We start from the raw sequence: 25,984 nt of genomic DNA, 5'->3' as shown, positions 1-25,984 counted from the left end.
AGAGGATGGTGCAGGCTTCCGTACCTGAGACACTGTGACTTGTATACCCAAATGGGGGGGAGGCTTCTCAGCCATTGTGGGGTTCTGCTTCTGACGTGTCTCAGTGCAGTGACCACTGGTGAAGCAGCAACCCCTCCCCCACCCTTGCTTATCCTGGGCCCTGGATCGTGGCTCAGAGAATTTTACATCAAGCTTGGTGGCATGGCTTTGACCTGTGTCCCCCCCCCCCCCCATGTATGTGACAGTGCCAAATACCTGAAGCTGGTGTATTGAATCACGACTACAGGGGCTGGCGAGATAGCACAGTAGGAACTCACAGGAGTGGCATGTGGGAGGTCCTAGGTTTGAGCCCCACCACCAGCAATACTCAGAGCTGAGCAATATTTGGTCAAGAAGCAAACCGACCAACCCCAAAGTGGAGAATGTGTGTGGCTCGTGACTTGCTGACTGAGCCCTGCCAGCCACCATGTGGGCTTGGCAGGGCGTCCCCTCAGCCACCCACCCCCTGCCACCTAGCTCCTACTTTGGGGAAGTGAAAACCCAGAGGCTGTTCTTCTTGCAGGCACAGTCTCAATGCTTAGACACAAAGGAAGTCAAGTCACAGGATAGACTGCTGAGTGAGGCCACTGTTTTTTTCCCTGGGTTTAGCTTTATCTTATAATTACCAATTTTCATTAGAGCACTGCTTAGCCCTGCCTGTTGGCAGTGCCAGGAATCGAACCTGGGTTCGATGAACCTCATGTTTGTTTCCTGTGCACTGCCACTGTGCTGTCCACCCAGCTCCCTGCCTGAGCCCAGAGTGGGAGTGTTTATGAACCTCTGAGGACCGAAGCTAGGACCTCCTGAGCACAGTCCTGTGGACCTGTTGCCTCCTGGACCACTTTTCTTAACTCTAATTTTTGACAGAAAGGAGAAGGGGAAAGAAAAGTAGGAAAGGGGCCAGGCGGTGGTGCACCTGGTCAAGTGCTCACATTACAGAGCACAAGGACCCAAGTTCAAGTCCCTGGTCCTCACCTGCAGGGGAAAGCTTCACAAGTGTTGAAGCAGGGCTGCAGGTATCTCTCTGTCTCTTTCTCTCTCTCTCCTCTCTCTCTCCCTTCCCTCGCAATTTCTCTCTGTGTCTGCCAATAATAATTAAATAAAAAAAAAAAAAGAAAAAGAAAAAAGACAAAGGGAGTAACCAGCACCACTCTGCCATCAGAGCGTTATTAGTGGTTCCGGGCGGTGGGGGTTTCGAACCCAGGACCTTATGCATGGCAAACTGTGTGCTCTACCAGATGAACTATCTCCAGGCCCTAAATGGTGATCTTTAAAAGAGGACCTGGGCTAGGAGGTTGGTGTGGGGAGGTAGCATAATGGTCACGTAAAAAGATTTCTGTGCCTGTGGCTCAGAGGTCCTGGGTTCAGTCCCCAGCGCCACCGAAAGACAGAGCCAAGCAGGGCTCTGGGAAAACAGAAAACAAAGATAAGGAAAGGAGGGCCTGAGGGAATCAAAGCAGGGAGTGGTGGTGGGCATGCTGCATTCAGCTCTCCAGTTATTTACTAGCAAGGAAATTTACTTTCTGATATTCCAGGTGGGGTGGGGCAGAGACCAGCGTTTGGAGTTAAACCCTGAGCTCTGAGCCTGTAAAAGTTAGGCTTCACCTGCTATGCCGTCTGTCTCCGAGGCCTCTGACCCCACGTGCTTGTGTGCTTGTCTAAGCACTCAGACCCTGCTGTGAGCAGGTCACCAGACTGGAAAGTGCTGAGGTAGCAACTCTGGAAAACAAGTTGTTTTTCCCTCAGAAGTTTTTTTTTTTTTTTTCCCCTTACCATAGTAACAACAGCTTCAGAGCACAGGAGCTTGGCACCAGCACGGGACATTGTGTCTGGATGGTTCTGTGGGCTGTCAGAAAACATTCCTTTCTGGGACCCGAGATAGGGAATGGGGGGGGGGGTGTCCCCTGACAGCAGCTCTGACCTCCTGGCTGGGGTGTTTGTGCCCCACACACAGCCGCCTCCTTGCTGCCTCCTGGAAGCCAGATCTGCTTCCTCCCCTGGTGGATCCCGGGCCTCATTGCAAGAGGGGGCAAGATCCCTTGGTGCCCAGGGCCCAAGACACCCTCACTGGTGCTGCTGTCACCTCCTAGTGACAGCAAAAGCAGATCCCAGAGCCAGCCCAGACTCATGAAGGGAGGATGTAGACACAGTCCTCATGCAGGAATGGGTGGAATATGCCCATTGGGTCATTAACCTCGAACTCCAGATTGGGTCTGCTGGTGTGACCAGTGGCCGTGAGAATCCCCTGGGTCAGCGATGGAGACTGTTTCTGTCACAGCAGCATCCTGTGAATCTGGGTGCTGGGAAGGAATGATGTTTTCTAGCAGGTTTGCTGAAATCACCAGTGGGGCACCACAACCACATCCTCTTGCTCAGTCTTTTGTAGACAAATTAAAAACATTGATGTAGGGTGGGGGAAGATAGCATAAGGGTTATGCAAAGAGACTCTCATGCATGAGGCTCCAAAGTCTCAGGTTCAGTCCCCAGCACCACCATAAACCAGAGCTGAATAGTACTCTGGTGTAAAAAAAAAAAGATTTAGGAGCTAGATAATGGCACACCCATATTACCATACACAAGGACCCAGGATCAAGCCCCAGTCTCCACCTGCAGGGGGAAAGCTTTAGAAGTGAAGCAAGTCTGCAGGTGTCTCTTTCTGCAGTCCCCCTGCCCTCTCAATTTCTCCGTCTCTGTAAAAAATAGATTTCCTGGGAGTTGGGAGGTAGCACAGCAGGTTAAGCGCACGTGGCACAAGCGCAAGGACCAGCGTAAGGATCCTGGTTTGAGCCCCCGGCTCCCCACCTGCAGGGGAATCGCTTCACAGGCGGTGAAGCAGGTCTGCAGGTTTCTTATCTTTCTCTCCCCCTTTCTGTCTTCCCCTCCTCTCTCCATTTCTCTCTGTCCTATCCAACAACGACGACATCAGTAACAACAACAATAACTACTACAACAATAACAATGAAAAACAGCAGGGGCAACAAAAGGGAAAATAAATAAAAAAGTAGGTTTCCTTTTGGTTGATGGTACTGGAGAATGTTGGAGGGGGTAGCTTTGCACCACAGTTTGTACAGAAGAGTCACTATACCCTTCTCCAAAGTTCTAGTATCATCTCACTAAAGACCCCTGGGGGGGCACAGGACTGTGGTGGTGCGTACAGTGTGGAGCTGTACCCTGTTATCTTACAGTCTTGCAAACCACTATTAAATCACTGATAAAAAAATAAAATAAAGGAAGGGGGTAGATAGCATAATGGTTATGCATAGAGACTCTCATGCCTGAGACTCCTAAGTCCTAGGTTCAATCCCCTGCCCCCTGCACCTGCATAAGCCAGAGCTGAGCAGTGCTCTGCTAAACAAACAAACAAACAAACAAACAAAAAAAACAACTGGAAAAACACCTCTGTATGGCTCTCCCACTGGGAGGCAGACTGTTTTCTGGAGAGCTTTTCTAAAAAGCTAACTTTAGTTTACAAATCATTTTTCTAGTGTGATAGAAGAGGATGACTCAGTCATTGGTATTTATTTTGCTGATGTTTTTTTTTCTTCTGAGTCGAGTCAGGGCCTCGGACCCAGCTGTGATTTCACCTGTCTGGGCTGCTTCCACTCAGAGACAGACACAAAAAGAGAGCGACGGAGACGGAGAGAGAGATCACAGTGCCAGAGCACCTCCCAGGCGGTGCTGGGGTTTGAACCTGGGTGGCCAGCATGTGCCCTACCCGGCCAACTGTCTCTCTAGCCACCCATTATTTTTCCTTATGCTATATCTTGGTTTTTTTTTTTTTTTTTTTGATTTTCCTTCCCTGCCAGATGCCAAATGTCGAAAGGAGCGGAAGAAGAAAAAGAAGGTGACCAACATCATCTCCTTCGACGATGAGGAAGACGAGCAGAACTCTGGTGACGCGTTTAAGAAGACGCCCGGGACAGGGGAGAGCTCGGAGGAGAACTCGGACCGCTCCTCCGTCAACATCGCCTCGGCCTTCGAGAGCCCCTTTGGGCCCAACTCCAACGGCAGCCAGAGCAGCAACTCGTGGAAGATCGACTGCCTGTCCTTGAACGGGGAGCTGGGGTACCCGCGGCTGGACGTGAAGAGCATCGATGATGAGGATGCAGACGAGAATGAGGACGATGCCTGCAGGCCCGCCGCCAGCAGGACGCACCCTGGCCACACAGAGTCTCCTGGGAAGTGAGTCCCGAGCAGGCTGGGGCCGAGGGTGTCCCCCGGGTGCTCTGCTCTGTCTTCCTGCTGTGAGGTGGGGAGAGTGGGGGTAACATGGCACAGTCTGTGCTCAGGGCAGGTCCCGGCGGGGAAGGACTGGTGGCTGCCGTCCTCCTGAGGCCTGAGAGAGGGCTCTGCGACGTGTCTACATGTGCCCCTGGCAAGGCTGGCTTTGCCTAGACAGAGCTTTAAAAACTTTTATTAGTAGTATTTAAAACCTTTGTAATTATTTCTCATTTTATTTTAATGAGAGAAATACAAAGAGAATCTAAGAGAGAGAGAGACAGGCGGACCCCAGGTGTGGCACACCTGGTTGAGCGCACATGTTACAATGCACAAGGACCTGGGTTCGAGCCCCTAGTTTGCACCTGCAGGGGGAAATCTTTGAAAGTAGTGAAGCAGGTCTGCAGCCGGCTCTCTGTCTGTCTTCCTCTCGATCACCCCTCTCCCCCTCGGTTTCTGACTGGCTCTATCTGATACATAAATAAAGAGAATCAAAAGAGAGAGAGGAGAGATATACACACATCAGCACTGCTCAGCTCTGGCTAGTGTGATGTTGGGGATTGAACCTGGAACCTTTTCAGAGTCTCAGACATGAGAGTCTTTTGCAGAATCACTGTCTTAGCTCCCCAGCCTTTAAAAAAAAATGAATGAGAGAAAAAGGGACAGAGAGAGAGAGAGACAGAGACAGAGACAAAGACAGACATCAGAGCACTGCTCAGCTCTGGTTTATGATGGTGCTGGGGATTGAACCTGGGACCTCAGAGCCTCAGGCATGAGAGTCCTTTGCAGAACCACTATGCTGTCTCCCCAGCCCATATTTTCATTATTTTGTTTAAGATGTTCTTTTATTTTTATGAGAGAAAGGCAGACTGGCTGTGCCAAGTTATTCTAAGGTCAGTGTGGGTGCCAGGCTAACACCTGAACTTAGCGATCTCTCCTGCTGCAGGCCTTGAGCTGGGCCTGCTGGGAAAGGCCGCTGGTGCTCCATGGCTCTGAGGTGGGGCGTTGCTGAGTCCTTTTACTCCATGGTGTTGCGGCCTTAAACACTGTCGCTTCTCTCTCACTGGACAGCTGCCCCTGTGAGGAGCCGGAGCAGGAAGCCAGCTTGTGCCCCTCTGTGACACGGGAAACACATGCGTGGGGTGGGGCCGGTGGAATAGCTCACTTGGGTAGTGCGCTGCTTTGCCATCTGCACAGCCCAGATCAAGCCTGGCCACAGCGCAGTGAAGAAAGCTTGGATGCTGTGGACTCTCATTCTGTCTCTGTTTCTAGCTTCAGAAGGAAAGAAAAACGTCCTCTGAAGGGCTGGGGAGACAGCTTAGTGATTCTGCAAAAGACTTCTGCCTGAGGCTCTGAGGTCCCAGGTTCAATCCCCAGCACCACCATAAGCCAGAGCTGAGCAGGCCTCTGGTAAAACGAAACAAATAGGGACTGGATGGCGGTGGACCTGGCAGAGTGCACATGTTACAGTGCGCAAGAAGCTGGGTTCAAGCCCCCGGTTCCCAGCTGCAGGGGGGAAGCTACACACGTGGTGAATCAGTGCTGTAGATCTCTCTCTCTCTTCCTCTTTAACCTCCTTCCCTCTCAATTAAAAAAAAAAAAAAAAAGTCCAACAACAACAACCACCAAAACAAAACAGAAAACAAGCGAGGGACAGTCTCTTCAGGGCTGTGTTGAAGGCTCTTGTCAGTTTCTCCTTGGTATGGGGGGATGGGGACGCTGGCCTCCACAGCACAGCGTGGGGTGACAGCCTACTGTGTGATACTGCCCTTTCAACCCACGGCCACTTGGAAGTTCTGGTAGCCTGGAGGGGCCAGGACACAGGCAGTGTTAAGAGGGCAGGCCCCCAGGATTGAGGGGTCACACCGCCAGCTAGGAGGTACCCTGGCGATCACTGGTCTCTGGCACTGCCAGGTGCTTGGGTGGTCTCTAGGATCCTCCCCCGGGCTGATGATAGAGACAGAAAGAAATAGGGCAAGAGGGAGGTAGAGTGAGAGAGACAGAAAGACACCTGCGGGGAGTCGGGCTGTAGCGCAGCGGGTTAAGCTCAGGTGGCGCAAAGCACAAGGACCGGCATAAGGATCCCGGTTCGAACCCCGGCTCCCCACCTGCAGGGGAGTCGCTACACAGGCGGTGAAGCAGGTCTGCAGGTGTCTATCTTTCTCTCCCCCTCTCTGTCTTCCCCTCCTCTCTCCATTTCTCTCTGTCCTATCCAACAACGACGACAACAACAATAATAACTACAACAATAAAACAACAAGGGCAACAAAAGGGAATAAATAAATAAAATAAAATATTAAAAAAATATATTAAAAAAAAGAAAGACACCTGCAGCTCTGCTTCACCACTCATGAGCTTTCCCCCCTGCAGGTGGGGAGAGGGGCTTGAACCCAGGTTCCTGCAGGCTTTATCGCCTATGCCACCGCCTGGCCCCGAGGGTATCTTTCTCATGGAGAGAAGTTCCTCAGCCGCTGTAACTGTGGGTAGTGGTACCAGCGGGGAGATGGCAGGGAACAGCATTCACAGAGCACCAGAAGGGGCTGAACTTCCCTGTGATTGATTGCAAGAAGCACAGGAAATGTGGCACCTGGCTGGCAAACAAGCAGATGCCAGGTGGAGCCAGATGCCTTGCCTGCCAGGCTGTGGAGCAAGGACTGGCTGGCAGGTGCCTGACTTAGCACCCCAGGCCCCCGTGCTCGGTGTCCGGCCACTCAGCCTGCCATCTGGCAAGAGTGTCAGGAGGGTGAGGCCAAGCCTGGGGAGACAGGTCACACGGCAGACAGTCTACCCAGTGCCGACGGCCAGGGAGATGTTGCTTCCGCTTGAACTGTTTGATGCTGCATTTCCACGGCAAGGGCCTGTCCTGAGCGCAGGTCCAGGAAGAAGGTTCCAGCATCCTTGGAAATGACCCTGGAAGTGCAGACACAGAGCAACAGGCCATAATAGAGGACTTTTTACACTAAGCCTTCATGTCTTCAAGTTAGAATTAAAGAAAATATTTATCAAATACTTTTATGAAAAGAAAGAGAGAGAGAGGGAGGGAGGAGAGAGAGAGCAGAGCTCTGCTCTGATTTGTGGTGGTGCCAGTGATTGACCTGGGACCTCTGGGGCCTCAAGGATGCCAGTCTTCTGCTCTGCCATCCTGCTCTTATCCCCGACCCAGTGTTTAGCATCTCAGCATTTGCCTTGGAGACAAAGTCCCTAAGCAGTATGGAGACAGGCTTAGGAATCAGACTGATTGGGAAAAAAATAATAATAGTCCTCTCCTCAGTTGCCCGATGAGCTCTTAGAGTAAAGGAGGCATTGAAAGAGAATGCCGCCAGGAAGCCCTGCCCAGCTCAGTGTGTTTGGGGTTCCCTGGCTCTGAGGATGCTGCCCCCAACCTGACCCTCAGGAGCGCCCGTTCACAGCTGCGTTTTGTCCCCAGGCCCCTGGATGGGAACGCCGGCCTCTCACAGACGCACAGCTGGGCACCGCTGCAAGTGCTTCATGGCGACGCTGAGGACCTGTTCCCGGTCGGTGGTGCTGGCTCCTTCAGCCCGGCGGGTGGGTGTGAGGATCCCCAACCCCCAGCAGAACCCTGGGAGGAGCTGGGCAGCCGGAGCAGGGAGCAGCAGGGGCTCAGGCCCCTTACAGAGATGGGAGACGGCCTGCAGAGAAAGCTGGGCCCCACCTGAAGCCGATGTCGGAGCTCAGCCCTGTCACCAGCCTGGCCTGGCCTGGCTACCACCACACGTTCTGACAGGGTGGTGACATGTGGGTGGGCTGCTGGGGACACACACTGGGCAGTTGTCTGGTGCCCAGCCTTTTCAATCAGCTCGCTGGACAGAGTACATGCCTTGCCCTGTGTGTGACCCAGGCTTGAGCCTTGGCACCACATGGGGATGTGATAGCATTGGAAGAAGTTTGGGTGGTGTGACCATGCCCCTGTCCCCCATCTTACTGTCTGAATGAAAAACCAGCCCTGGAGTGGTGCCCAGAAGTGGACCCCAAGCCTCACTCACTCTCGGCACCATTGCCAACACCTGGGTCAGTCGGTGCTTCATGCTTTGTTCTCGAGTGGGAGGAGGACTTCAGAGTAGAGACCCCACAGCCCCACCCCACCCTCCATGGGGTGCTGCTGGTATTGCTGTCCCTGGAGCTCCCACGTGCTAGGGCTCGAACCCAGGGCCTTGCACAGAGGGAGGCATCTGTTCTCCTGGGCAGACCCTGTCAGCTCCTTCAAGGTGGCGGAAGTCAGTAGAGCAGCGCAGTGAAGGGCTGAAAGGGTGAAATAAATGGCCAGCAGGGGACAGGAGCGGGGAGGCCATGCTGGCAGGGCCAGGACAGGGGACGCCCCAGCCATGCTGTGAGCACAGGGCCACTTCTGCAGTGCACGTGGGCAGGTCAGCAGTTCCCCAAAGAGCAAATGCTCTCCTGGGGGACACACAGCTTGAAGCCATTGTCCAGCCACTGAGAGGGCAGGGCAGATAGAGACGTTGTGAGAGAGACACTGCAAGAAAGGGTGTGGACAGGCCTGGTGCCTGAGAGGCCTGAGTGGCCTCGGGTATCTTTTTTTTTTTTTTTAATCTTTATTTGTTTATTGGATAGAGACAGCCAGAAGTCGAGAGGGAAGGGGAAATAAAGAGGGAGAGAGATAGGGAGACTCCTGCAGCCCTGCTTCACCACTCACAAAGCTTTCCCCCTGCAGGTGGGGATTGGGGCCTCGAACCGGGTCCTCAAGCTTTGTAATGTGTGCTCAGGTGTGCCACCACCTGGCCCCATGGGTACTTTTTCTAAGCCCTTAGTGTCTCTGGCCCCTTGTTCTAGAGACCATTTTTCTTATTTATTTACCAGAGTACTCCTCAGCTCTGGCTTATAGTACTAGGGTTTGAACCTGGGACTTGGCAACCTCAGGCATGAGGGTCTCTTTGCAGAACCATTATGCTGCCGCCTCCACCATATGTATGTTTTCTTTTCTTACACTTGATAGGACAGAGAGACATTGAGAGGGCAGGGGCAGATAGAGATACTGAGAGAGACACCTGCAGACCTGCCTCACCGCTCTTGAAGCTTCTTCTCCCATGCAGGTGGGGGCTGGGGGCTGGAACCTGGGTCCCTGCACATGGTAGTGTGTACACTCAACCAGGTGTGCCGCCCTCATCTCCCACCCACCTCATTATTGATGGACTGACTGATTGATTGATTTAGTGGATCCAGGGTTCGCTCATGGTTGATTTCACTGCCCCAGATCGTTTTCCACTCAGATTGAGACAGAGACAAAGAGGAGAGACATGACAGAAGGTACCTCCCCCAGTGCCATTGCATCCCCCCATATGGTGCCTGGGCTGGAACCTGGGCTGTATGTGGCCATGCAGACGCCACACCCAGGAGCCCTCTCCCCAGCCCTTAAGCCCTTAAGCAGCAGGGTGTGAGGCGAGCAGTCAGCCATTAGACTGTGCTGCCCTCTTGTGTCCATCTTGAGCCACTACAGGCAGGCCCTGTCTGTCTGAAAGCCATGTTTCCAGGCTTCTGAGGGTGCATGGGGACAGTGTGGGTGAATCGCAGGTGCCTCAGGGTCAGGAAGGTGACAGCACAGGGCTTTCAGTCAGTGACCGATGCCAAGCCCGGGGCTTTCTGGGAGAGAACGAGGCATTGAGAAGACTCCACTGCAGTGCACGGGGTACCAAGTCAGCAGATGGCCCTCTGCCTGGGCCTGCTTTCCTTCCTTCCTTCCTTCCTTCCTTCCTTCCTTCCTTCCTTCCTTCCTTCCTTCCTTCCTTCCTTCCTTCCAAAGATTTATTAATGAGGAAGATAGGAGAAGAGAGAAAGAACCAGACATCACTCTGGCACATCAAACTCAGGACCTCATACTTGAGAGTCCAAAGCTTTATCACTGTGCCACCTCCTGGACCACCTGGGCCCTTGTTTCTAGGAAGAAAGAACAGCAAGACAGGAGCCTGACCTGCTCTCCCCCCCCCCCCCCCCCGCACAGATGCCACCCTGGGAAGCCTGGAGAATGGGGCAGGGCCTGAGTGCCTTGGCCCCCCTGAGCCTGACCCTCGATTCAGGTGAGTGTGAGACCACCCTCTGCCTGGGGCCCACAAGCTGGCCTTGCCTCTGCCTCTCGCTATTTTGTTTTCTTTTCGTTTCTCTTCTTTTATTTTATCTCCTCTTCTTTTCTTTTTTTAATTTTTATTGTTGTTGTTATTGGTGTTGTTGTTGGATAGGACAGAGAGAAATGGAGAGAGGAGGGGAAAACAGAGAGGGGGGAGAGAAAGATAGACACCTGCAGACCTGCTTCACCGCCTGTGGAGCAACTCCCCTGCAGGTGGGGAGCCGGGGCCTCGAACCGGGATCCTTATGCCAGTCCTTGGGCTTTGTGCCACGTGTGCTTAACCTGCTGTGCTACTGCCCAACTTCCTCTCATTTTCTTCCTCCTTTTTTTGAAATATATATATATATATATATATATATATATATATGTATATATGTGTATATATGTGTATGTATATATATATCTTTATTTATGTGTATATATGTGTATGTGTATATTTATTTATGTGTATATATGTGTATGTATATATATACATATATATCTTTATTTATTTGTTGGATGGAGACAGCCAGAAATAGAGAGGGAAGGGGGAGATAGGGAGAGAGACAGAGAGACACCTGCAGCCCTGCTTCACCACTCGCAGATTTCCCCCTGCAGGTGGGGAGCAGAGTCTTGCTTGAACCTGGGTCCTTGCGCAAGGTAACATGTGCGCTCAACCAGGTGTGCCACCACCCCGCCTCTTGAAACTTATTTACTTTTTGATAGAGATAGAAATTGAGAGGGAAGGGGAATAGAGAGTGGAGAGATAGACAGACACCTACAGTACTGCTTCACCTTTTGTGAAGCTTCCCCCCTGCAGGTGGGCACTGGGGGCTTGAACCCTGGTCCTTGCACACGGTAACGTATGCACTCAACCAGGTGCACGAGCTCCTAACCCCCTTCTTGTTTGTGAAGACTTGTTAAAAAAGAGAGAGGAGCTAAGCGTCGTGCAGGTGGGTGCCGTGCTAGGGGTCCAACTGAGGACCCCACACCTACAAGCCCTACATTCTACTCTGTGCCGCTCCCCGGGCCGCTTTATTATTATTTCTTTTTCTGTATTTTTAGTATGAGAGCGCCTGCTGGAGTCACTGGGCAAGGCCTCATACCCGTTCATGCTATTTTAATCTCACATCACGGGTGTGAAGGGGCCAGACTCTCAGCAGGAGAGACCGTGGAAGAAGCGGTGATGACTAAACTGCTTTGACACAGCACCTGGGTTCTGCGCTTGGGGACCATGCCTGAGTATCCCCTCTTTTTTTCACCATTTACTGAGTTTTAATCTTTGCTCACACCCTGGAGCCATTTCAGCATCATTTTTTTTTCCTTTCCTTTTTTCTACCAGGGTTATTACTGGGGCTCAGGGCCTACACGACTCCATTGCTCCCAGCCATCTTTTCCTTATAATCAAGGGTGAGAGACAGAGAGAAGGAAGGAGGAAGAGAGATGCCTGCAGTACTGCTTCACTGTTCATGAAGCTCCCCCCTGCAAGTGGGGGCTGGGGGCTTGAACCTGAGTCCTTGAGCATAGTAACACGTGCGCTACCTGGTGTGCTACTGTCTGCTCCCTGTGTGACACTGAAGTCACTTAGATGCCGGGACTGGGCTGGAAGGGCTGGTACCAGCTCACCTGCCCAGAACTCAGTTTTCTTTTTTTTACTACTTATGTTAAAAAATTGAAAATGTAGTAAGAAATGAGAACTGTCACTCTGAATAGCTGGCTCCATCTCCTTGTTGATATCTTGGTCCTTCCTTTGCTCTGTGTGCCTTCTTGTGCCATTGGTATTACAGCCTTGCTATTTACTCGAAAGCTACTTGCTATGACATTCATTCATTCATTCATTAATTCATTCATTCATTCATTCTTGCTCTCAGGGATTTTCACTGGACCTTCCCACCTGCATGATTCCACTTCTCCCGGGCAGACAAGTTTTTTCTTTCCTTTAGAGAAGGAGAGACCTGACATGGCACCGTTTCACCACTCAGGAAGCTTCCCCCACACAGGTGCTCCCATGTGTTGGCCCCGGGGCCTCGAACCCAGGTCCTGGCACCTGGGAAGGTGTGCGCTCTCCTTGGTGAGCCACCTCCTGGCCCTTCAGCTTGATTGTTCAGTGGTGCAGATTCTCTCTGGCTCTCTAGTGAATTCTCAGAGGTGTGACAGTGAGAAGGCTGGCTCGCTCTGTGGGATTGCAGCAGGGGGCAGTGTACCCCACACCCCACAGCCTACACCCTGCACCCCATGTCCAGCTGCACGTGTGGCCCTGGTAGTGCTGAGTGCTGACGTGAGGCTGCAGAGACATTTGGGGTCTCAGGCAGATTTGTGACTAGGGAACCCGCCCCTCTCAAGGGTGGACCGTGACCCCCAGGGCTGCTGTCTGCCCTCTGGCAGGGGTGTATCTGGGGGGCCGTGCCTGTCCCCTGCCGAGCATGACCTTTATCCCCTCCTCCCCCAGTGTGGCCACGGCCAGCCCTCCCAGCCCAGGAAGTGCTCTCAACAGCCGGCTGCCTCCTGCCCCGGTGCCCGAGTCCATGACCATCAGTAAGTACTTTTTTTTTTTAAAATTTGTTTTCCCTTTTGTTGCCCTTGTTGTTTTTTTATTGTTGTTGTAGTTATTATTGTTGTTGTTGTTAGATAGGACAGAGAGAAATGGAAAGAGGAGGGGAAGACAGAGGGGGAGAGAAAGACAGACACCTGCAGACCTGCTTCACCACCTGTGAAGCGACACCCCTGAAGGTAGGGAGCCGGGGGCTTGAACCAGGATCCTTATGTGGTCTTTGCCCTTTGCACCACGTGCTCTTAACCTGCTGTGCTACCACCCGACTCCCCAGTAAGTACTTTCTTAGGGAAATTCCGGGGTGCCTGTGACCATGGGTGATGTGTATGGGGGTGGGGTGGGAGTCGGGGCTGTGAGCAAGTGACATTCGGTCATGTGGGCTGCAATGTGGGAAGTGAGTCCACTGCTCCTGAGCCAGTTTTCTCATTCTCTTTCAGACCTGTATGTCAGAGACAGAGAGACAGGGAGAGGTGCCTCAGCACAGGAGCTTCCCCCAGTACCAGGGCACCAACATGTGGCACCAGGGCGCAAACACTGGTCTCATACACAGCAAGGCACACACCCAATGGGGTGGGCTCTCTTCTGGCTTCTGCTTTTTTGTGTGCCTTTTATTTTTTCCTGGAGGAGTCATTCTTTCTTTTATAATTTTTTAATTATCTTTATTTACTTATTGGATAAGGAGCCAGAAATTGAGAGGGAAGGGGAGACAGAGAGACACCTGGAGCCCTGTTCCACCACTCACAAAGCTTTCCCTCGCAAATGAGGACCAGTGGCTTGAACCCAAGTCCTTGTGCATTAGAACTTGTGTACTCAAGCAAGTACACCACCACCCAGCCCTGTGGAGTCATTTTCTAAGTAGGGAAGAGCGAGTCTCTTGGAGGCGGTTAATGTTTGGGTTCACACTGTTTGTAGCCTCACCCTCAGAAAATGTGTCAGAGCAATGAACTGGGTTCATGGAATAAAGAATAAACCATTCCTGGCAGTGTGAGGGAGAGACTTGTCGCATGTTTTACAGTTTAATAGTGATGCTGTGGCATGAAAGTTCCTTTTATAATCTTTCCTAGTTTCTGTCTGTCTGTCTATCTATCTATTTTTACCAGAGCACTGCTCAGCTCTGGCTGATGGATGGTGCTGGGGATTGAACCTGGGACCTTGGAGCCTCAGGCATGGAAGTCTTTTGCACAGAACCATGATGCTGTCTCCCCAACCCTTGTTTGCTTTTAATGTGGGACCGGACTGAGGACCTTATATGTTGGCGATAACCCTGAGCAACCTCTCTAGCCCAGTTTTTAAAAATTTATATTATCTTTAGAAAAGTGGATAGATAAGATAGAGAGGAGAGAGGGAGAAACAGGGAGAGACCCGAAGCTCTGCTCCACCTTCCATGGAGCTCCCTGGGTGCTGTCCATGGTGCAGAGAGAAGAGAGACCCCCCCCACACACACACAAAGTCCTGCACCACCATCCATGGGGCTGCCTGGATGCTGTCCATGGTTCTTCCATGTGGTGCTGGGGCTGAAACCCAGGGCTTCATGCATAGTAAAAACTTCTCTTAAGTGGGGGCTAGGCGGTGGTGCACTGGGTTAAGCACACATAGTATGAAGCATGAGAACTGGCCCAAGGATCCCAGTTTGAGCCCCTGGCTCCCCCCTGCAGGAGGGTTGCTTCACAAGTGGTGAAGCAGGTCTAAAGATGGGTCTCTCTCACTCTCTCCCCACCCCCACCTTCCCCTCCCTTCTCAAGTTTCTCTCTGTCCTATCCATAATTGAAAAAATGGCCATGGGCGCAGCAGATTCCTAGCGCAGGCACTGAGCCCCAGTGATAACCCTGGAGGCAAAACAAACAAACAAACAAACAAACAACAAAAAACCCAAGAGTGCTTTTAAGGTGGAGTGTGTGTTATCTACTGAGCTATGTCCTGCTCTGCTGTTTCCCCTCATTCATAAAGTGAAGACACACAGGCTTCTCACACTCAGCTTTGCCACCCAGCCAGCAGTCAGCAGTCAGTCCCCAGAGGGTTTACACCTGACTGCAAACCCTAGACATGGATTTGGCTCTGAATTCTAGAACTCCATCTGACCCCGTTTCCATCCTCCCTCTCCTGGCCCGTCTGCAGATCACACACCCGCCTGTGCATTCACACCTCTTTGGGGGCAGCTCCCAAATTTCCCTGTGAGAGGAAGATTCTGGCTCTCACTGTGTTTGTCCTACCTGCTGAGAGCCAGACTTTGCTACAACTCTCACAGCTTCCCTGCCATGTGGGGGTGCCGGCTGCATCTCACAGAGCAGGGGGTGAGGGGTGTGTATGAGAGACACCAAGTCCACACAGGACTGGGGTTCTCTCCTCCATCCCCCCCTGTTCCCAGAAATGCAGCTGAGGGCTGCATTCCAGGCCGGGTTGGCTGCAATGTCCTTTTCCACAGAGGAGCCTCCTGGCTACCTGGTTACCTTGCCCCAAACCCAGAGAGCGTTTCAACCTTGGACTGTCCCTGCTGGGGCCCCTGGGACACTGTCCTTTCTGTGCCCAGCTGGCACAAAAGCTGCCTGGGGCACAGCACTGCCCCCTGCTTTCCGCCCTGCCTGCCTCCGGCTCAGGAAACTGCCATCGAAGGCGTGACTAGGTGAACAAGTGTTTGTTTTTGCTCGAACAAGTATGGACTGTCTATTTATTTTATTTTATTAATTTTTTTATTATCTTTATTTATTTGTTGGATAGAGACAGCCAGAATTTGAGAGGAGGGGAAAGTTAGAAAGGAAGAGACGACACGTGCAGACGTGCTTTTACTCGCAAAGCTTTCCCCTGCAGGTGGGGACCAGGGCCTCGAACCTGGGTCCTTATGCACTGTAGCATGTGCCCTCAACCTCCTGGCGCCACCTCCTGGCCCCTATTTATTTTTAATGAAAACTTCTTGAGGATCTGGGGGTGCTGCCCGCATGACGATAACCCTGAGTGGATGGGGGTAGGTGGGATGAGTGGTCCCAGCCATACATGGGAGGCAGAAAGACACCCTTGCCAGCATGTGCCGTCACGGGGGCTTCCTGAAGACCCCGCCACACGCCAGCTCTGCCACCCGCCCTTCCTCCTCACTGCTTTACAAGTTCCCACTCTGGGAACGACTGCTCTGACAGGATCCTCTGGGAGCTGGGGAAGGCGCCGGAGGCCCAGCTGTGGAAGAGCCACCAGGGGGCACTCGGACCCTTCATCTGCTCCTTTCTGCAGCTGGGCATTGCTGCTGCTGCTTGGGGTATTTGGAGGTCCAGGACAGGTGCCCGTTTGTAACAGTGAGGTGGTGTGTGTGTGTGTGTGTGTGTATGTGTGTGTGTGTGTGTATGTATGTGTGTGTGTGTGTGTAGGGGGGCTTCCCAGCTGCAAAGCACAGAATCTTCTAGCTGCCATTCACCTGATGTTTCCTCCTGCCGACCACCAGTGTGGGAACAGGGGACCGTCCCCCTTTGAGAGGGACTAGAGGCTAATTAGCAAATAGCCCTCCTCTGGCTCTGCCTTTCCCAAGCTCTGATCATGCAGGGGTCCTTACTCACTGCCTTCTCTCTCCTGGGGCTGCTGGGGAGGGCAGCCTTGAGAATGGACCGCTGACTCGTTGCCTGGCAATGCAATTCCAAACATCCAGCTGTCTGGCTGTGCTCTGAGCCTGGCTTCCCCACAAGGAAGAGTCTGTAGAAAGGTTTCCTTAAAGGGGAGACGGCACCTCTGAATTTCCTAGGGCCCTCGGTGCCTGTGTTGCGAAGATGCGCCCCAGGTGGAATTCAGACATGCCCCTTGGCTTTTGTGGACTTGTTTATTCTTTTGGGACACTCACAGGTGGGGCTCTGTCCTGGAGGCTGGGTGCTTTTAGCAGTGAAGGAGATCCATCCAGTGCTGCCCAGGCCCTGGGACCCTGGGCCTCAGTTTCCCCAGTTAGAATGAGGGTTGTAAGAGTCCCAGTGCCAGAGAGAGGTGTGAGGACTAAGTGAGTTAGTAGTCCTTATAGAAAGGGAAGACAGACAGACAGACAGGCAAAGGGAATGCTCTGCACACCCCCTTAAAGGGATCCCTCCCCCCTCCCCTCTCCCCCTCTCTCCTCCTCCCTTTCTTCTCTCCCTTTCTCCCCCTCTCCCTTCCCCTCCCCCCTCTCCCCTCCCCCTCCTCCTCTGCCTCTCCCCCTTTTCCCCCTCCACCTTCCCTCTCCTCATTCTTTGAGTGGTTTGGTTTGCTTGGCCCTCATCTGCCAACTCAGCACTCTCAGAAGCACCAGTTAACCCACTGTGGGCCCTGAGGGGACTGGCTGGCAGGCTGGAGCCTGGCGGGGGTGGGGTGGGGTGGTGGTGGTGGTGGTGGTGGTGGTGGTTGTGGTAGGGGGTGGGGGGTGGGGGGTGGGAAGCCCTTGCTGCCAGCTCCTTTCTCTGCCCTCCCCTCCGAGTGCTCACCAGGCCCTTCAGCTCCCTGGTCTAAATCCCTTGCCCCCTGCCCCCTGTCCCCTAGGACACAGCTCACCCCAGTTGATTTTTTTAAAATTTATTTCTTTATTGGGGAATTAATGCTTTACATTCAACAGTAAGTACAATAGTTTGTACATGCATAACATTCCCCAGTTTCCCATTTAACAATACAACCCCCACTATGTCATTTATCATCCTTCATGGACCTGTATCCCCAGTTGATTTTTTAATGACTGCATCACAATTAATTACTTTAGTTCTTCACAGCTGAAGCCAGTCTTCCTAATGCGCTCCCACTCACTCCACAAGGCCTGACTGTGATCAGGGCTCCTCTCAAATTCACCAGTGGTGACCTGGACTAGGAAAAACCAAACCAAACCAAACCAAACCAAACCAAACCAAACCAAACCAAACCAAACCATACAAACACAAAAATCCCCTCAGCTGGCTGTGGCTCCTGGGTCAGAAGCCCATGTCTGAGGCTCCCCTCGCTGACAGCAGCAGCCAAGGCAGAGCCTGTGGCCCTGGGGTCCTGAGGGTTCTCCCCCCTGGGGAAATCCAGGTGGTCTAATGCTCGTGGGCATGTCCGTACCTGGAGTATCCTCTCCAGGAAAGTTGGACCTACAGAATGCCTTTGCTGGAGTGCTCTGAGGCCCTGAGCTCGGGGGTGGGTGGGCTGGCGGCCTGGCTGGGGGTCCTCTCCAGGTGGGGCTGTCATCCTCATGCACCGAACAGAACCGTTGTCCTCAGCACATGGATTACACAGTGAGCCACACTGCATCCACAGACCTTCATGGAATCTGGAGGCCTGTTCCTTCTTCCTTGGTGAATCTTTGTGTCAGGTGGTTGGCTTCCGCCGTGACCACTGTCTTGTTGTGTTCAGAGTATTTCTGGCTCTCAGAGATGGGCTCTCAGGACAGGTCAGCCTGAGGAGAAGGGGCCAGGTGAGACCCCGGAAGGCTTACTTTCTCATGCTTCGTGTGACCGTCCCCTGGCCCGGGCCTCAGGCTTGTGCCCATCAGCTCTCAGAACCTCTTGCCTTCTTCTCAGAACCTTCTGCTGAGTGGGATGTCTTCGTGGGTGAATGTTTTCTCCATCAGAGGCTCAGTAAATGCCAGGTCAAGCTGAGAACCTGATTCAAAACGTGCGTTGTGGTGGGGAAATCCCATGAGGGCTCATTTGTGATGTTTATGAATTACTTATTTTTAAACATGACTCATTACTGGGTAGAGACAAAATCTGAGAGAGGAGGGGGATCTAGAGAGGGAAGGAGACAGACAGCTATAGCTTTGCTTCACCACTCATGAAGCTTCCCCCCTGTAGGTGGGGACCAGGGGCTTGAACCAGGGTCCTTGTGTACTGTTACATATGTGCTTAACCAGGTATGCTGCCGCCTGGCCCTAAGATTTATGTATTTTTATGAGAAGGAGGGAGAGAGAGTCAGCAGAGCACCACTCTGGCCTGTGCAGTGCTGGGGCCTTGAACCTGGGACCTCACACATACAAGTTTTGTGCTCTGAGCTGAGCCATCTACCTGCCCACTGATCCTTTTTTTTTGGGAGGGGGGAAGGGGGTTGTCACCAAGTCCTCATGCCTGCTCCCAGGTAGGCATTTTCTCTCTCTCTCTCTCTTTTTTTTTTTTTTTCAAATTTGTAATTTATTTATTTTAAGGTCTATTTATTAGAGAGAGAACGAGATCATCACCCTGGCACATGTGATGCCAGGAGTTGAACCCTTTAAGAACTCAGTGCTTTAATAGTTTTAATTTTTGATAGGACAGAGAAATCCAGAGGGGGAGGGGGAGGGGAGGGGGAGAGAGAGAGAGAGAGAGAGAGAGAGAGAGAGAGACACCTGCAGACCCGTCTCACGGTTTGTGACGCTTTTCCTCCTCCAGGTGGGGACCAGGGACTTGAACCTGGGATCTTGTGCATGGTGATGTGTGAGCTTAACTGGATCTGCCACCACCCAAACACTCCAGTACTTTATTTATCCAACACATCACCCATCCACACCCACCATGACTTTTTCCTTCCTTCCTTCATTCATTCATATATATATATAGAGAGAGGGGGGGTGGGGAGAGTGAGAGAGCGAGGTGCCAAAACTCTGCACAGGCCCCTGCCCTGATGTGACTGAGATGGAGACAGGGCTCAGCTTTAAGTCCCTCGACCCCAGGGACCTTGGGACCAGCTGTGGCCATTTCACTGGCTGCTCCCAGGTGGCTGCAGGCAGGCAGACCCTCGTCCCACCAGCTCTGTGAAATGGGCTGTGAGCTGGGCAGGCAGCCCTGTGACTTTGGTGGCAGAGATGGGGCAGAGTGTCAGGCCTTGCTGGCCTCCCTGGATGTGAGGGAGTTCCTGGTTGGGGGGGGGCCGGGCTGGCCGCAAAGCTTTTTTTGCTCCCAGGAAGCACCTCCCGCCCCTCCTACGTGAAGACTGGGTGGAGCTTCTTCCTGGCTGCCTCTCCCCACACCCTGGATGCCCTCCCTGGGTCCCTCTGTCTCTCCCTCTGTGCCTGGCACCTTGTCAGCCATCAGCCTTTGCTGCCCTGTGGCAGAGAACAGGGCCAAGATGCCTTGAACCCCCGCTCTCTGAAGTGGGGCGCCATGCTCTGGGACCCAGAGTGGGGGTTATGCAGTCAAGGTAGGGGAAACTGGAGTGTGGAGTGGTGGTGGGTAGACTGGCCGGCGTGGGCATGAGTCTGGGTGTGGGCTCAGGAGTTCGGTTCTCTGTGTGTCACTCATGGTGACTGGCCCCACCCGTGGGCAGGGGTGAGTGTGTGGGGTGCTGCCCCACCCCTCCTCAGGCTGCTAACTCGAAGCACCTGGCCCTCTGCCATAGCCATCTTGCTCAGGGAGGCGTGCCCTTCCGTCTGTGAGTGCCTGCTTGCCCCGGATCTCCTCCCCTCTCTGGCTTCTCCAGTCACTGGAGCCTCACTGGACTGGAGTCATGGAGAGCAGCCACTGCAGGTGGGTTGGGGCCTGGGACGCCCCCCCCCCCCCCACCTCTGCTCTTCCCCTCGGCTCCCTGGAGCTGGAGGGACACTGATGGGCCGGCATACCCCCCCCCCCCACCCATATACCGGAGGCCTCTTGTGGGGATGGGCTCCCCCTTCACAGCCAAGGCAGGAAGGTCCTCTGGGATGTGCACCCCTGGGTGCTGGGCAGGCCCAGATGCTCCCTCCTGCCAGAGGACTGTCAGCACAGGGAGCCTTGGGTTTGATTCTGCTCAATCTCCAGGGTGGGCCTTGGCCTCGGCAGTCCAACTCCCAGGGGCCAGAGGGGGCCACCAAGGCTTGGAGAGGACAGACAGCTTGGTTCCCAGTGGGGTCTGAGCTCACTTACGGCGGGAGCCCAGAGCAGATGTGTGTGTGAACAGCTGGTCAGTCAGAAACGCTTTCAGCTGCAAACTATCACAGGCTCACGAACCTGGTTAACAAGTGTTTCTGCGTCTCAGGCAGCAGGAGGTCAGCATGGCCGGGCAGTTCCATGGTGCCGTAAAGGTTCAGGTTCTTCTGACCTCGATTTCAGCTGTTGACGTTTTGTCCTTATGCTTGTTGCTACGCGTTTGCAAGATGGCTGCTGGTGCGCCAGACATCACACCTGTTTCCAATCAGGGCTGGTGTAGAAGGGGGGGTGGGCATCTGCTGCCTGCTTGTTTCCTTATCAGGAAAGTGAAAGCCTTGTCGGAGCCCAACAAGTGGACATTCCTTCACACCCCAATGAGCAGAACCCCGCCAACTCCATCCCAGCTGTCTGAGGTTCCCACCTGGTGGCTGGGGTGGCAGTGACTTTGGGCATGGCTATGCCTTGTCACTCAGTGAACACTGGCCAGCTGTCCTTTCACATCCCTCTGTGGTCTTAGCTGAGTCGGGGGGGGGCAGTCACGTGTTACAGGCACATCCTGAGAATTGAGGCTTGATTCTGGAATTGACAGCCCCCCAGTCCCCAGCCCCCACAGCACCCACTGCCTTTTGAAGCTTCCTGAACCAGGGTGAGGTTCTCAGTGAGGAGACAGCTCAGAACCTTTTGGAAGGCATGCGGAAGCTGTGAGCAGGCCCTGACTTCTTCTGCCATGGGCTTCCATGCCCTGGACGCTGGGCTTGGTGGACAGCCAGAGGGGGCTAGGAGAAGGCCCACCTGGGAGAACCTTTGCTCTGCTGTGCCCGAGGCTCCAGGCTGGAGCCCTGCCACCACGTGGGAGCATCATGCATAGCACCAGGGGCAGCTCCTTGTGTGGGGTTTCTCCCTTCCTCTCTGGTACCAGGGAGGACAGGAATGGTTGAGTCAGGAGAGCATCTGGGGTCGAGGGGGATGGGCACATGTCCCTCATTATTGGGTTCCCAATTCCCTTATTCCTCAGTTTGGCTGGTCCAGGCACCTCCTCTTCTCAAAGGTCTCCCCACTGCACTGGGGGCATCTCGTCTGTCTGTCCCTTTCTGCCAGAGGAAGGGGTGCCTTATGTCCCTCCTGCCACTAGAGTTGCCTCTGCAGAGTCCCCTGGGCGGCCACCAGAGGGCGCCCTCGATGCACCGAGCAGCTACTGTGACCAGCAGGGCGGGTGAGGACTGTGTGAGGACTGTGTGAGCAGGTCTGTGTCCCCCCCCCCTGCTTTCTGGAGACCTCCTGTCACGCCCCCCTCCTGTCACGCCCCCTAGCCTGGCCTCTCAGGCACAAGACCCCCACCCCAGGCCCTCCCCCAGCGTGTGGGAACATCGAGGTGACTCCTTGACTCACACCTCCTCTCTGAGAGTGCCACGCCCCTCATTCTGGAGAAGAAGAGTAGTCACTAGGGGGAAATAAGGACCAGAGAGGGCAGGCGGTTTGCCCACAGCTGCACGGCAGGCCAGGAGCACAGCTGGGGCCGGAGCTCCAGCGCTTTATCACGGCTGTGAGGAGGGTGGAGTGGGGCAGGAGTGTCACTCTCAGGGCTAACTCCTCCCAGCCCAACAGCCACCACAGCCTGGCATGCCGGGAGCCATGACTGCACCCATCATCCCACGGGGTGTCCTCTGCTCTAGACAGGGTGCTTGGGGGTCTGCATTCCACATGTGGGTGAAACCCTCTGCCAGCTGTCTGACCTCACTTCCTTGCCTGTTTCCCTCCCCTCCCCTCCCCTCCCCTCCCCTCCCCTCCCCTCCCCTCCCCTCCCCTCCCCTCCCCTCCCCTCCCCTCCCCTCCCCTCCCCTCCCCTCCCCTCCCCTCCCTTCCTTCCTTCCTTCCTTCCTTCCTTCCTTCCAGAGCACTGCTCAGATCTAGCTTAAGGTGGTGCTGGGGATTGAACCTGAGAACTCAGAGCCTCAGGCTTGGGAGTCTGTCTGCAGAACCACTATGCCGTCTCCTCAGCCCCTTGCCTATTTCATGAAGCATAAGCACCTCCAGTTCCTTTGATTCTGAACTGGAGACTAGGACACCATCCCTCTGAGAAACGTTCCATCAAACACATGCTCCGTCGCCACTTCTCGGTCACTGGCCACAGGGCATTTAGGTCCTTGGCTCTTGGGTCGTGCAGTTCTGAATATAGGGCCGCATGTGTCCCTTTGAGTCCGTGGTTTCATGTCCCTTGGCATATGCTGAGGAGTGGCACTGCAGGGCCATAAGGTCAGTAAGATTAGTTTGGGGGTGCGGGGGACAGGGTGGTGGTACTCTGGTTGAGCATTACTGTGCACAAGGACATCGGTTTGAGCCCCCCAGCCCCCACCTGCAGGGGGGAAGCTTCACGAGAAGTGGAGCAGGCTGCAGGGGCCTCTCTTTTTCTACACCTCCCTCAATTCTCTGTCTTCTATCCAATAATAATAAAAACGGTTAATTTTGTCACTCGAATTTCACCTCAGTACTTGGCCACGGGCTCAGTCCCCAGCACTACGTTATGGCAGAACTGAGCAGTGCTCTCCTCTCTCTCCCCCTCTTTCCCTCATGATAAAGAAATCTTTGGGAAGAAAAAAAAGTACAGAAATAATATATAAAGAGAAAACCAGCGTTATCACACTCCACCTCCTTCCCTTTCCCTTCCCGGGCCTAGTCCTTCTGTTGCTTGCGGAAACCTTGAAAAGTGGTTCTGATTTGAGGTCTTTGCTCTGAAGCAAAACATGTGCTTAGGCCTTTTCGTGTTCAACTTAAGGGAATAAAAAGGGCACTGAATGTAGGCACGACCTTTGGACTCCCCGATCTGCTCTGAAATCCCACAGGGAAGGGTCGCACGTTAAAAGTAAAGACCCCTCCACAAATTGCCACTTATTTTTATTTAAATATCTACATATGTATGTATTACTGGATAGAGACGGAAAGAAATTGAGAGGGGAGAGGGAGAGAGACAGACACCTGCAGCCTTGCTTCACCTCTCGTAAAGCTTTTCCCCTGCTGGTGGGGACCAGGGGCTTGAACCTGCGTCCTTGTGCACTGTAATGTGCGCTGACCAGGTGCACTACTACCCGGCCCTCTACAAATGGCCACTTATAACAATTTTGCATAGATGGGGGTGCTGTCTTTTCTAGTCCTTTATGACTGGGGTGAGGCAGGGGCCCCCGGCTTTTTTGATCCCTGACTTAGTCACCCAGCTCCCAGGAGACAGCACCAGCCCTGTGGGGCAGAGAGCTCAGCAAGGAGAACACATGTCTTGCCACACCTCAGGCTGTGAAGTTGGAGCCCCGGTACCATGCGGGAGCGCTAGCCGGCACCCCCACGAGCCGCGGTGTGGTGCTTTAGTGTCAGTCATCTCTCTCTCTCGTAGAGGATAAATGCAGCTTTCAAAAATCAGGGAGGGGGCCCGGGTGGTAGCACACCTGGTTGAGTGCACATGTTCCAATGTGCAAGGACCCAGGTTCGAGTCCCCGGTCCCTACCTGCAGGGGAGAAGTTCATGAGTGGTGAAGCAGGGCTGCAGGTGTTTCTCTCCTCTCTTTTTCCCTCTCAATTTCGGGCTGTCTCTAGCCAATAAATAAGTAAATTAATAATAATAAAAACTAGATAGGGATCAGGATTCAGTCAGATTCTTGGTTTTTCCTGGGTGAAGGAGAATTTCTTGGGGTCACACACCCTGGGAGCTGGTGAGAAGCTTTGAGGGCCTGTTGCCACCCCTGGGGACAGCTGGTTTGGTGTGGCTTGTGACGTCCCCGCTAGCCCTCTGCTCTGGACCTGCTCCTTGAGCAGCTCAGGAGGGCTCAGGAATGCAAGTCGGGAGGCGCCTGTGAAGGAAATTCTGTGTGGAGGCCGCAGGTCATCTGAGTACTGGGGACACATCTTGGCTCTTTTTTTCCCCTTCCTTGTAGGCAATTGCAATGCAAAGCCCTGGTGGTGGGCAGGGCAGGGACCTGCAGAGAGAGGCTGAATGGGAAAGGCTGGGCCTGCCAGCGTGGATCTTGACAGTTCCTTTTGGGAGCTCCAGATAGTCCATCTTTTCTTGTGGAGATAAAAGGAATAGGAGTGGGCAGGCGGGGCAGGGGGGAGGGAATGATATAAAAAGCGACATGTTAAGTCAGAGAAGGGACCTCGTAGGTTAAGTATTTATCCAAAGAATTTATTATTTCTGCAAGAACCCTAAGGAGCCTTCCCCAAATGCTTCCTTGTCAGGGTCGTGGGGGTGTTTGCAAAGGTACTTTGGGCAAAAGGTCCAACAGGGGTGGAAGCCAGATCACAGACATCTCCACACAGGCGGGCGGCATGTGCCTGGGTACCCAGACCCGCCTGGCACCTTCCCTGTTTAATTTCCGAAAGGGTGTCGCGAAGCAATTTGTCTTGGAAAAGCACTGAACTTTCAAGCCTGAGATCCTGGGTTCAGTCCCTTGCACTGTGTCTGTCAGAGTGATGCTCTAGTTCTCTCTCTTCTCCTAAACAAATAGATAATTAAAAATATTATTTGGTAGGACAGAGAGAGAAACTGTGAGAGGGAAGGAGAAGCTAGAGGGAGAAAGAGACCTGCAGCCCTGCTCCACCACTCTCGAAGCTTTCCCCTGGCAGGTGGGGACCGGGGGCTTGAACCCAGGTCCCTACAAATAGTAACGTGTGTGCTCAACCTGGTGTGCCACTATCTGGCTCCAAATAAAGTTGCAAAAAAAAAAAAAAGAAAAGAAAAGAAAAAGAAAGAAAATTGTCTCGAGACAACTCCCTATCCCAGAGCCTTTGCAGGAGGGAGGGCACCTTCCCTGGGACTCAGTTTGTAGCAACCTTGGACACTTACGAATGAACCCCTGTTCTGTAGACCTGTCTGAAGGCAGGGGTCCTGTGGAGAATGGGGTGTGACAGTCAGCAGGCACCCCTGTTTCAGACCACAAGCAGCCTTTCCTCCCTTAGTGCTGGCTCCATTGTAGCGTACAGCCAGTAGCCTAGTGGTTAGTGCTCTCCGAGGGAGGCTGTGGACATGTGGTTGGATTTGGCTCAGTTCCTGGTGCCCAGGGGCAGATGCCTACTGTGTTCCTTCATTCCTTCACTTGCTCAGGGGTTTCTTTATTCATTGGGCTCTTGACTCAGTCTTCACCTCCCCACATGGTTGTCTTGGCCAGTGGCTGCACAGGACACCTTGTCCTGGGTTCACAGGCTTGGTGAGGAGGGGGCGTCTCAGCACCCAGCCCCCTGGTTGAGCTGCTCCAGCAGATGAAACAGAGCCCAGTGACTGGGTTTTGGAGGAAAAATGGCTCCAGTCTGTCCTGGGCTGGTTGAGCCGTGAGGACCC

The 25,984-nt window shown here is 53.4% G+C and overlaps 1 protein-coding gene across 3 annotated transcripts in view; it reads left to right on the top strand.

Annotated features, from left to right (window-relative positions):
- Positions 1–25,984, top strand: part of SNX29 (sorting nexin 29) — a 248,126-nt gene that overhangs the window by 65,020 nt on the left and 157,122 nt on the right. For all 3 annotated transcript variants that reach the window (XM_007534624.3, XM_060172952.1, XM_060172951.1), the window contains exons 8-11: positions 3,846–4,221; positions 7,685–7,803; positions 10,232–10,307; positions 12,783–12,868. In XM_007534624.3, the coding sequence (XP_007534686.2) occupies positions 3,846–4,221; positions 7,685–7,803; positions 10,232–10,307; positions 12,783–12,868 (657 nt within the window). The remainder of the gene's footprint in view (positions 1–3,845; positions 4,222–7,684; positions 7,804–10,231; positions 10,308–12,782; positions 12,869–25,984) is intronic.

This window comes from Erinaceus europaeus, chromosome 15 (genome assembly GCF_950295315.1).
Source record: "Erinaceus europaeus chromosome 15, mEriEur2.1, whole genome shotgun sequence".
Taxonomy (NCBI): Eukaryota; Metazoa; Chordata; class Mammalia; order Eulipotyphla; family Erinaceidae; genus Erinaceus; species Erinaceus europaeus.
The sequence above is the reverse complement of the archived record's forward strand: the minus strand, read 5'-3'. Positions and strand labels throughout refer to the sequence as shown.